Source organism: Tinamus guttatus, unplaced genomic scaffold (genome assembly GCF_059628265.1).
Source record: "Tinamus guttatus ecotype Peru unplaced genomic scaffold, ASM5962826v1 Tinamus_guttatus_pri_ptg000475l, whole genome shotgun sequence".
NCBI classification, from domain to species: Eukaryota; Metazoa; Chordata; class Aves; order Tinamiformes; family Tinamidae; genus Tinamus; species Tinamus guttatus.
Genome location: NW_028289009.1, coordinates 91,964 through 103,271, shown reverse-complemented (window position 1 = coordinate 103,271; position 11,308 = coordinate 91,964). Strand labels below are relative to the sequence as shown.

The following is an 11,308-nucleotide window of genomic DNA, read 5'->3' as shown; positions in this document are numbered from 1 at the left end:
GTCTGGGGCTCTGCTTCTGTGGCCTCTAGTCTGCGTGGTATTATACTGGTCCTTGGGAGCAGCAAAACACTTTCTCAGTTGTAAATAACTTATTCTGTTCAAGGAGCTATGAAAAATGTTAAGAAAGGAATGTCTGATCCTATGATGTAGCAGGAACACACCATTTGCTTGCCCAGGGCTGCTGCTGGCACCAGCCATGCTGCATAGACTTGAGCGGAATTCAGGAGCAACTGTCTAGAGGTCATCTTGACCCTTTGCTACATCCCAATAATCTCAGGTCGTACCACGACCGCCCAGCGCTGCCACCCGTGCTTCCTACAATCTCCACACTTTCCAACAGCACAAAAGGTGCCAGCACAACAGCACATGCCATACATGCCCACTTTGTACGCAGCGACAGCAAAAAGATTCACACTGATCAAACCAAATCCCGCCCCTTTCCCCAAATGGCCTGTCACTCACCCATTGGCAAACACATCCAGTGCACATACATGGAGCTTCTCCAGCTCACTCAGTGCCTGTGATTTTGCCAGCATCATCGTTCTTCTCACTGCACTGTCCAGCTCTCTGTTGAGCCACACTGAACTTCCAGCGCCAAGCAGCTCCAATCCATTAGCGATGGCAAGCGCCATTGCTGCAGAAACCAGCGCATTAGAGCTTGCCAAGTAGAGCATTTACCTCTACATAAATTCCTGAAAGGGGCTTGTTTTGCCTGCTTCTTTGTTTGCTTGTTTGTTTGTTTCAAATGGGAACTGTCTTGTAGGTGAAAGCAGTCCCAGGCTTTAAGACATCATCCAGCAGTATCCAGCTGAAGAAGTAAAGGTTACACTTGGTAAAACTTGCATCTGCTGCTTTTAACTTGGAGAGACAGCCCTCACCATCTCCTAGGGTCTCCTTATTGCTCCAGGTTGCACCCTGTAACAGAGAAAGACAACTGCTAGAAAACAGACGATACTGAACTTCTTTGCATTCACACAAGCAAGGCAAATTCAAAAGTAAGCAAGCCAAAGGAGGAAAAGAGAAACTTTATTTTCAGGGAAGAGTTAACTTAGTAGGATGATGGAGATCCTGGCTTCCTTAAGGCATGAGTTTATGTAGTTTATGTCTAGTGGGGGATTTTCCAGTGTCGAGTAGCAAGAGCTGACTGGCTGGAGCTTTGCCCTGCAGATGGAGTATTTAGCATAGCTCTCTGAAAGAAGGCTATTTATTTATTTATTTATTGCTCTCTACTCACACCTTGCCTTAGTGGCCATGTGGCAGCTGGCTTCTGAGGTTTCCCCTTCTCGTCTCAGCCAGCCACTTCTTCTCGCAAGCCTTGCATGAAGGTCACATGTCTGAGGCCACAAGCTTCTGGTTCCATTTGGCTGAAACATGCACGCACACATGCACGGGCCTTGCTGAAGCCTTCTTTCCTGAACAACCTGAAGTAAAAAAGGCCTGTCTCAAGCACTCACAAGCTGTATTTCTTGAGAGACGCTTGCAGAAGACAGAGACCCTGCCCAGACACTTTAGCCAGCTCTGGCCAAGGCCAAAGACTGGCCCTTTGCCCCTGCTTTAAGACAAGAGTTTACTAACAGGATCTGGTGCTTCTTTACCCAGAGCCATGTCCCTTGTGGAGCCTCTGCTGGCTCTCAGGACCCTCTGCTTCTTCCAGGTCACTCTTTGCACACCTGCTATTGCTCAAGGGACTTTTCCAGAGCTCTGGAGCTCACCAACCTCTCATACTCCCCAAAGATTCCCCAGAACGTTGTTAAGCCTCCTGACCTACCTAACCTTTTCTTGTGGATGAGCGCGTGTCATGCTGACACCTCCTTGCACCTCTTGGTATTTCCTGAAGAAGGCCCTCATTAATAGAACTTTTTCCCAAATACAAATATTCTCTGCGTTGATTCCTAGCTTTTTTTCCTTGCTCGTTTTCGGCTTTGGTTTTTGTGTCTGTTTAACTGGTAACATGACAGCAAACTCTGAGTCACCGCAGAGGACGCTCCCGCTCCAAGTCGCGGCTCTCGCCGACTAATTCTCACTAACACGGACTCTCTCTGGCAGTGTTAAATGTGGAAAATGCCACAGGCTTGCGGTAGGAACTGCCAAGAAGGAAAGAAGGAGATACGTGTACAGGTACCTAAGAACATAAGCAGCAGAGTGGGAAGGGGAGAAGACGCTGCAGCAGGCACCATGGCTGCAAAGTGAGCGCTGACAAGGAGCAGAGCACCTGGGCCCAGGAGCCTCTGCGGAGCAAGCAGCGAGCGCGGGCAGAGCTGGACCCAGAGCAGGAGGCAGCGCAGAGCTCGCCCCAAAGGCACCCGGCCTGGGAGAGGCCTGTGAGGGGCTGGCAGGGGCCACCCGCGTGAGGGCCGCTCGCAGCCGCCACACAACACGGGCCGCCCTCGCGCCAGCGCCCGTTCTGCGGAGGGCAGCGGGCAGGGGCTCCGCGGCACTCGCAGCACATGGCCACAGCAGCCTCGGCTCGCATCGGCCTCCCTGTGAGGACCCGCTTAGCGGGAGGAGGACAGGCAGGGAGGAAGCACAAACCGCACAGGGTGCTAAAGGCCCCTGCCTGCCGTGCAGCGGCCCTCAGCCTGCGGTCCCTCAGGGGCACCATGACCCTGCTTTGCCAACTCCATCCGCCCAAGAGCGGCCCCACAGCACCTCCGCAGCATCCCCAACGCCTCCCGCCTCATGAAGGGGGAGCCCCTGGGGGTCGCCAGTGGCCAGCCAGGGTCAGGGCCACCTGGGACGTGGGCAGAGCTGCAGCTTTGGGCAAGCAGCTTTCAGGGGGTGGTTTGTTCCAGAGTGGGGGGCAATAGAAGGAGCCGGGCGGCCCCCCCCACGCCTCAGAGGGGATGGGAAGCCCCATTGTTGGGTGTCGTCGCCAGGGGCCACCTGCTTCCTTGATGCCCTCGGGACCCAAGGTGCCCAGCGCAGGGCAAGTGGCCCTGAGGGCACCTCTGGAGCCCAGCGCGCCTGCTTCGTGCAGCAGCAGCAGCACCAATGGCTCTCGGGCCACGGCTCTCCCTCGGCCAAGCGGTGGCGGCGCCAGCGCTGGCCCTTCTGCTCCTCTGGCTTCCCGGCGGCTGCCCTCCAGCCTTGCGGGATGCTGCTCCCCTTCTGCAACCCTCGTCCCTCCTCGTCGTCTCCCTGAGCCCTCACAGACACGTCTCACAGAGACCGGGCATGGAGCACGGCATCTCCTGCTTATGGAGTAAGCCCATGAATCAGGGTTACCAGCCAGCCCCTGGAGCACAACTGCAGCCACAGCCCCCACTGCATTGCTCCTGCTACATCAACCCTGCCTGGGGGAAGAATACACCTTGCTGGTCTGGGCAGCTTGTGCTGCAGGCAACCCTCCTGCCTGGAAGAACGCCACCAGCCACAGCCTCCAGCTTCATTACAATGCAGTGCTCATCAGCTTCATGCTCTGCTCCTGGAGGCCTTCATCACAACTTGAGCATTGAGATGTGCGGGCAGGATATACGACTGCCAGGATTTGGCCCACACATTCACCCGACCCACGGCGGGGAGGCAGTAGAGCTGGGCTGGTGTGCACGCCTCCAGAGTGCAAAGTGGCAATACCGTTTTAGCAGCCACGGAAGCAACTCATCTGCCCTTCTTCCCAGCAACGATCATGAAGAGGCACTACCACCGTCTGCTTACCCAGGAGTCGAGGTGCAACCCACATGTGCAACCCACTCCAACTACGGTTCGACTGTACGCTACAGGCACCATGTGCTCCGTTTAGCTTCAGTCAGCATTGAGCAGATGCCGCACATCAGCTACAAGTGTTCTCTCAAAGTCAAGCTTAACTTGCAGCGTGGTCTCAGGATCAGCTCCAAGCTCCTTAGTGTTCCTCACCAGCCCCTTCGCCTCTCCTCGAGTCTTCAGCCTCTTGCACTTAGGGCACTGGCCTACAGGCTGCAGGACACACAGGGTAGAGGAGGTTGCTTCAGTTCCTACAATTTTTTGACTTTCCAGAGCAACTTCTGTGCTGTACCTGCTCTTCCACAGCTTGGTGAGATGCTAGTGGCGAGCATAGTTTTCCCTGGAGAAGTAGGAACTGGAATGGAAGCCAAAAACAGGGCTTTCCCTCTCACCAAAAAGGAAAACTGGAATGCCGCCGCTACTTCCTCTGCCATAATAATATGCAAGAATTGTTTTTATCCAAAGCTGGAAAAGGAGAATGATTCCAAATTGGCCAGCGATGCTGAGATTTCCACTGTGCTTCAAGAATTTGACAAGAACCTTCTCCCTCGCATAGGTTATCCATCAGGAATTGCAAGAGCACTACTGGAGCACAAAACACTTGTAAAAGGCACAGTGTCAAACATAGTCACTTTCAACATCACGTGGCTGGCAGCCAAAGTAATAGTGATGCCCAACGCTGTGAATGTGGAAAAAGCTTTGGGAGCAGCCATAACTCAAAACCCTGTGCCCCTTTTAACAGTTGTGCTAATTTTTCTAGCCTACCTTGTTTTGGCCCTCTGGGCCATGACAAAAGACAAGGCTGACAAGGACACCGAGGACAAGAACCCCATTCTGCCACACAAGGAGCCCTTTGATAAAGTGCACTTTGCGGTCACGTTGTACACAGGCAGTCGCTTAGGAGCTGGAACCACCGCAGATGTTTTTCTTCAACTCGTTGGCCAGGATGGCACAAGTGACGCCTTTTGCTTACGACACCCACATCTTCCGTCATTCCATCGGGGAAGCACCGATACATTTTTGCTAACTGCGGAGAAAGATTTGGGAGATATTTGTGCCTTAAGGGTCTGGCACAACAACAACGGGCCTTCTCCAAGCTGGTTCCTGAGCAGAGCAAAAGTTGAAAACGTGGACACCAACAAGACCTGGTTCTTTATTTGCCACAAGTGGCTTGCGCTCAACAAGGATGACGGCTTACTCCAAAGGACATTCCTTGCCATGAGCCCAAAAGCATGTCTCGGCAGAATTGACTATTTTTTGATTAATCTTGAAGCAAAGCTGAGAGATGGTCACCTCTGGTTCTCAGTTTTTGCTCATCCTGGCACCGGCACTTTCAGCAGGCTCCAAAGGTTAACGTGCTGTTTGGCAATGTTACTACTGAACCTGCTTGTTAATTTTATGTTCTTTAGGGCTGACAAAAAGGAAGAATCCCCACTACCTGTGAGCGTTATGAGATCAATAGCATTAGCAGCCGAAAGGGCTTTGATTACGATACCTGTGCAGATGCTCCTCATTTCCTCATTTAGGTATTCCCAGAAGGAACGTTTTAATGCATTAGAAGGGGACAACATTCAGAGACAGAAGACACCACAAAGCGCTGTCCCTTTGTTCTTTCGCAAGAGACCAGCATTAGTTTTTTGCCGGGGATGTGTCTGCCTCTCCTGGACATTAATTACAGTTGTGACGGGGCTGTCTTCATTTTTTATTGTCTTCTATGGCTTGTCTTATGGGCAAGAGACCTCACATCAGTGGCTTTTAGCATCTTCAGTCTCCTTTGCGAAGAACATCTTCTTTTTCCAACCGCTAAAAATCCTATTTTTCTCAGCCCTGAGTACACTCCTTCACAAATATTGTCAAAGTATTCTGTGGCCAACTCAGGAAAATTATTCTGACTTTAAGCCAGATAAAGCAATGGGGACGGAAGAGGAGGTGAGAGAGATGCACCGTAAACTTGTTCAAATTTTTCCCTTCACTTACATTGCACGTGACCGCCACACCAGACGCCGAGAAAGGAAAGATTATATTAAGAATAGTTCCAGTATCATCCACTTAGGGTTGAAGTCAATATTATTACTTTTTGCTTTTTTAAAGGTCATAAGGTTTAAGAAGGGAGCAGCTATTGGGAAATTCAACTTATTTCATCCCATCAATTTTAGCCTCAGAGGAGACATCACTGACATTTGGGGATCAGGGACAGAAAAATAAATGGGAAAAAGTGGTTTATCTGGTCATATGAGCAACGCGGGATATTGTATTTAGCACTCTGTGCTTTGTACTTTTCAAATAAATGCTCATCATTGTTTAACTTAATTAGTCATTCTTGCCTGAATTGATTAGTAAATTTTAAGGAGTTCTTAACACTCAGCCACTTGCTTTGGACTCTGTTCTGGTTTTCTCCCAAATTTTGGCCTTGTATCTACCTCAGTGGTACTTTCCCGTCATGGCAGCTGATACCTCTTTTACATAGACAATGACTGGAGAACAAGGCTATGAGGGGTAATCTGGCCTCTGGCAAAGAGGCCATGAGCGGATCTATGCTAAGCTAAACTAAGAGAGAGCTAAAAAAGGTGAGTGCTCTGAAAATGCTGATAAAACCTTTGCTCCTCAAAGCATAAGCAATAAAAGACGAGAGGATGATTTATTGTGCTTTGACCCGGCACAGTTAAATTAGGAGTTCTTAACACTAACAGCACATTTACATTTGTATGTGTGTGAAACTCATACAGTTTTTACTTTTGCAAGGCATCCATGTCAGCCTCTCCAATAGTATAAAGAGTGTAAAATGGCCTTTCCATAGAATGCTGCTTGCCCAAGAAAGCTCTAAGGGCACGTTAATGGAGGGATTTCTTTTACCCTCCAAGGCACAAAAGGCCATTACTGGAGTATCCCCAAACGCAAACAAACGTTTGATTCCGGTAATACTCTAACATCCTCTCTTACCTGGCAGCTCACGAAACCAAGCGCAAGACAGTCAAGCCCAATGGCTTAACTGCTGCCATTCGGAGCAGCCACAGCTGCAGTGCAACTGCTCATCTTCCCCAGCACTATCCTTGTCTTAAACTTGCTTCTGCACCACACTCTTAGTCCAAAATAAAGCTGCCCAGCCTCCTTCTCCAAGGAAGCCCCTGCTCTGAGAGGGGAAATACAGAGACTCGCAGAAAAAAAGAAAAAAGCATAAAAGGAGAGCACACAGCAACACACCCTTACCTAGTGAAGGAGTGAACTCTCCAATGAGGATCAACCAGCACAGGAGAAAAGTGCAAAACCTGATTTCTTGTCCTGCTGCTCTTTTCCTGGGAAAAACAAAGTGCAAAGCCATTGATAAGTGGGACACCAGCACAATATCTTTTTAAAGATATCTCTTATCTATTTATTAAAAATTTGGAAAAAAAAAAAAAAAGGACACATATATAGTCACAAGCCTTTTTGCAAGGCTTACTGGCCTTAAGTCCTCGGTTCTGGGCTTAAGTGGCATTGCTGTTGCTTTTCTTTCTGGCTCCTTCCAGAGAGGCAGTGACAGGATGCAGGCAGCAGCTCACGGAGGGAGTCTCTTCCCGAGTTGCTTTGTGGCGCAGGGAGGATATTTTGGTTTCTTCGGGGACCGGGGGAAGCATTTCTGGGCAGAGGTCGTAGGAGCTCATCAAAGGGCATGCTGCCAGTTTGAAAGCTCAGAGCTGGACTACAATTAGTATCTGTAACCCCATCTCTGACTCTTCTTTTTGAAAGAGACAGTAGGATTCTTATATTGCAGATCCAACCAGCCCTGCCCACTGGGATCAATCTGCAGTACCTGAGTTGGGATAGAAGGCATCGTTTTCCCTTCTTTTGTGATTCCAATGAAAAGGTACCCTAGGAGGGGGGACACTGTTTAAGTGAAAACTTCACTGGGGTTAGATGGTAAAATGTGACAAGAATTCCCTTGGGTTTTTTTTTGTTTGTTTGTTTGTTTTGGGTGCACCTGCTAGAGATCTAGCATGACTTCCAAAGAGCTTCTGAAAAAATGTGCCAAACTCTTGTGGACTTCACCTGCCTCTTCATAGCATCGCTCGCCATGCCAAGACGCAAATGCAGGACTCCAAAGTCCACTGTTAGAATTGCCATAATGATCAAGTACTTGGGCTGAGAAAATGCCCTGGCTGCATGAACTGTAAGAAAGCCATACAAGACCAGTCCTGTCATGGCTGTCAAGGGATAAGCTTTGGCCTGGAAAGCTGGAGAAAAGGGAATCTCTCCATTCTCTAGAGTTCCATTTGGGCAGTGACTAATACGATGCAGTTCCAAAAGCCCTTTGTTAAAAGGGATGCAGGCGCCTTCCTATCCCTCTGTCATCAGGAGGTTTCTCATGCGCTTGCCAGGCTACTTCCCAAGAACTGACGGGCTAAATTGCCCAGCGGATACCAAATTGCATGTTTCTCTAGCAAACCGAAAGCATTTCCTCTCTTTGCTGCTCTTTCTTGCATTACTCTCTTTCTCAAAACATGAGAGTGGCCCAAACTGTGGAGGCGACAGATTGTCCACTCTCAGCTCTGAAGGAGCTGACTTTGTATACAGACCCGCTATGCTTCAGCTAGCTGCACAGGCATGAAAATGTCAGCTCTCTTCACCCTTGAGCGGCAATCAAGCCAACAGGAACAAGGGCTCCAAACATTTCCCTCATATTTTACCTTTGTTCATAAATCTGTGCTCATCCGTTTGCTTGACAGACAAGAAAAGTGAAATGTGTGCCTTGCTGTCCACCAAGACCTACCTTCATGATACTGAACAAGAGAGTGATGCCCACTGTGCTTCTGACACTCTGCTAGCTCTCCATTTTACAGAGGAAACCAAGCTTTTGCCACAGGGAGACAACAGAGCTAAATAGAAAAGTCTGTGGCTCTGCTTCTGTGGCCTCTAGTCTGCGTGGTATTATACTGGTCCTTGGGAGCAGCTAAACAGTTTCTCAGTTGTAAATAACTTATTCTGTTCAAGGAGCTATGAAAAATGTTAAGAAAGGAATGTCTGATCCTATGATGTAGCAGGAACACACCATTTGCTTGCCCAGGGCTGCTGCTGGCACCAGCCATGGTGCATACACTTGAGCGGAATTCAGGAGCAACTGTCTAGAGGTCATCTTGACCCTTTGCTACATCCCAATAATCTCAGGTCGTAACACAACCGCCCTGCGCTTCCATCTGTGCTTCCTACAATCTCCACACTTTCCAACAGCACAAAAGGTGCCAGCACAACAGCACATGCCATACATGCCCACTTTGTACGCAGCGACAGCAAAAAGATTCGTGCTGATCAAACCAACTCCCGCCCCTTTCCCCAAATGGCCTGTCACTCACCCATTGGCAAACACATCCAGTGCACATACATGGAGCTTCTCCAGCTCACTCAGTGCCTGTGATTTTGCCAGCATCATCATTCTTCTCACTGCACTGTCCAGCTCTCTGTTGAGCCACACTGAACTTCCAGCGCCAAGCAGCTCCAATCCATTAGCGATGGCAAGTGCCATTGCTGCAGAAACCAGCGCATTAGAGCTTGCCAAGTAGAGCATTTACCTCTACATAAATTCCTGAAAGGGGCTTGTTTTGCCTGCTTCTTCGTTTGCTTTTTTGTTTGTTTCAAATGGGAACTGTCTTGTAGGTGAAAGCAGTCCCAGGCTTTAAGACATCATCCAGCAGTATCCAGCTGAAGAAGTAAAGGTTACACTTGGCAAAACTTGCATCTGCTGCTTTTAACTTGGAGAGACAGCCCTCACCATCTCCTAGGGTCTCCTTGTTGCTCCAGGTTGCACCCTGTAACAGAGAAAGACAACTGCTAGAAAACAGATGATACTGAACTTCTTTGCATTCACACAAGCAAGGCAAATTCAAAAGTAAGCAAGCCAAAGGAGGAAAAGAGAAACTTTATTTTCAGGGAAGAGTTAACTTAGTAGGATGATGGAGATCCTGGCTTCTTTAAGGCATGAGTTTATGTAGTTTATGTCTAGTGGGGGATTTTCCAGTGTCGAGTAGCAAGAGCTGACTGGCTGGAGCTTTGCCCTGCAGATGGAGTATTTAGCATAGCTCTCTGAAAGAAGGCTATTTATTTATTTATTTATTGCTCTCTACTCGCGCCTTGCATTAGTGGCCATGTGGCAGCTGGCTTCTGAGGTATCCCCTTCTCGTCTCAGCCAGCCACTTCTTCTCACAAGCCTTGCATGAAGGTCACATGTGTGAGGCCACAAGCTTCTGGTTCCATTTGGCTGAAACATGCAGGCACACATGCACGGGCCTTGCTGAAGCCTTCTTTCCTGAACAAGCTGAAGTAAAAAAGCCCTGTCTCAAGCACTCACAAGCTGTATTTCTTGAGAGACGCTTGCAGAAGACAGAGACACTGCCCAGACACTTTAGCCAGCTCTGGCCAAGGCCAAAGACTGGCCCTTTGCCCCTGCTTTAAGACAAGAGTTTACTAACAGGATCTGGTGCTTCTTTACCCAGAGCCGTGTCCCTTGTGGAGCCTCTGCTGGCTCTCAGGACCCTCTGCTTCTTCCAGGTCACTCTTTGCACACCTGCTATCGCTCAAGGGACTTTTCCAGAGCTCTGGAGCTCACCAACCTCTCATACTCCCCAAAGATTCCCCAGAACGTTGTTAAGCCTCCTGACCTACCTAACCTTTTCTTGTGGATGAGCGCGTGTCATGCTGACACCTCCTTGCACCTCTTGGTATTTCCTGAAGAAGGCCCTCATTAATAGAACTTTTTCCCAAATACAAATATTCTCTGGGTTGATTCCTAGCTTTTTTTGCTTGCTCGTTTTCGGCTTTGCTTTTTGTGTCTGTTTAACTGGTAACATGACAGCAAACTCTGAGTCACCGCAGAGGAGGCTCCCGCTCCAAGTCGCGGCTCTCGCCGACTAATTCTCCCTAACACGGACTCTCTCTGGCAGTGTTAAATGTGGAAAATGCCACAGGCTTGCGGTAGGAACTGCCAAGAAGGAAAGAAGGAGATACGTGTACAGGTACCTAAGAACATAAGCAGCAGAGTGGGAAGGTGAGAAGATGCTGCAGCAGGCACCATGGCTGCAAAGTGAGCGCTGACAAGGAGCAGAGCACCAGGGCCCAGGAGCCTCTGCGGAGCAAGCAGCGAGCGCGGGCAGAGCTGGACCCAGAGCAGGAGGCAGCGCAGAGCTCGCCCCAAAAGCACCTGGCCTGGGAGAGGCCTGTGAGGGGCTGGCAGGGGCCACCCGCGTGAGGGCCGCTCGCAGCCGCCACACAACACGGGCCGCCCTCGCGCCAGCGCCCGTTCTGCGGAGGGCAGCGGGCAGGGGCTCCGCGGCACTCGCAGCACATGGCCACAGCAGCCTCAGCTCGCATCGGCCTCCCTGTTGAGGACTCGCTTACCGGGAGGAGGACAGGCAGGGAGGAAGAACAGGGTGCTAAAGGCCCCTGCCCGCCGTGCAGCGGCCCTCAGCCTGCAGTCCCTCAGGGGCACCATGACCCTGCTTTGCCAACTCCATCCGCCCAAGAGCGGCCCCACAGCACCTCCGCAGCATCCCCAACGCCTCCCGCCTCATGAAGGGGGAGCCCCTGGGGGTCGCCAGTGGCCAGCCAGGGTCAGGGCCACCTGGGATGTGGCCAGAGCTGC

At 50.2% G+C, this 11,308-nt stretch overlaps 1 protein-coding gene across 1 annotated transcript; it reads left to right on the top strand.

Annotated features, from left to right (window-relative positions):
- Window positions 1–3,174: 3,174 nt before the first annotated feature.
- LOC148592940 (uncharacterized) lies at window positions 3,175–4,600 on the top strand. Its single transcript, XM_088533031.1, has 2 exons — window positions 3,175–4,359; window positions 4,589–4,600. Exons 1-2 carry the CDS (start codon window positions 3,175–3,177, stop codon window positions 4,598–4,600), a joined length of 1,197 nt encoding a protein of 398 aa, XP_088389157.1.
- Window positions 4,601–11,308: the final 6,708 nt, after the last annotated feature.

Coding starts and splice junctions, on each gene's coding strand:
- LOC148592940 (XM_088533031.1), top strand. CDS start 3,175: ATGGAGCACGGCATCTCCTGCTTATGGAGTAAGCCCATGAATCAGGGT.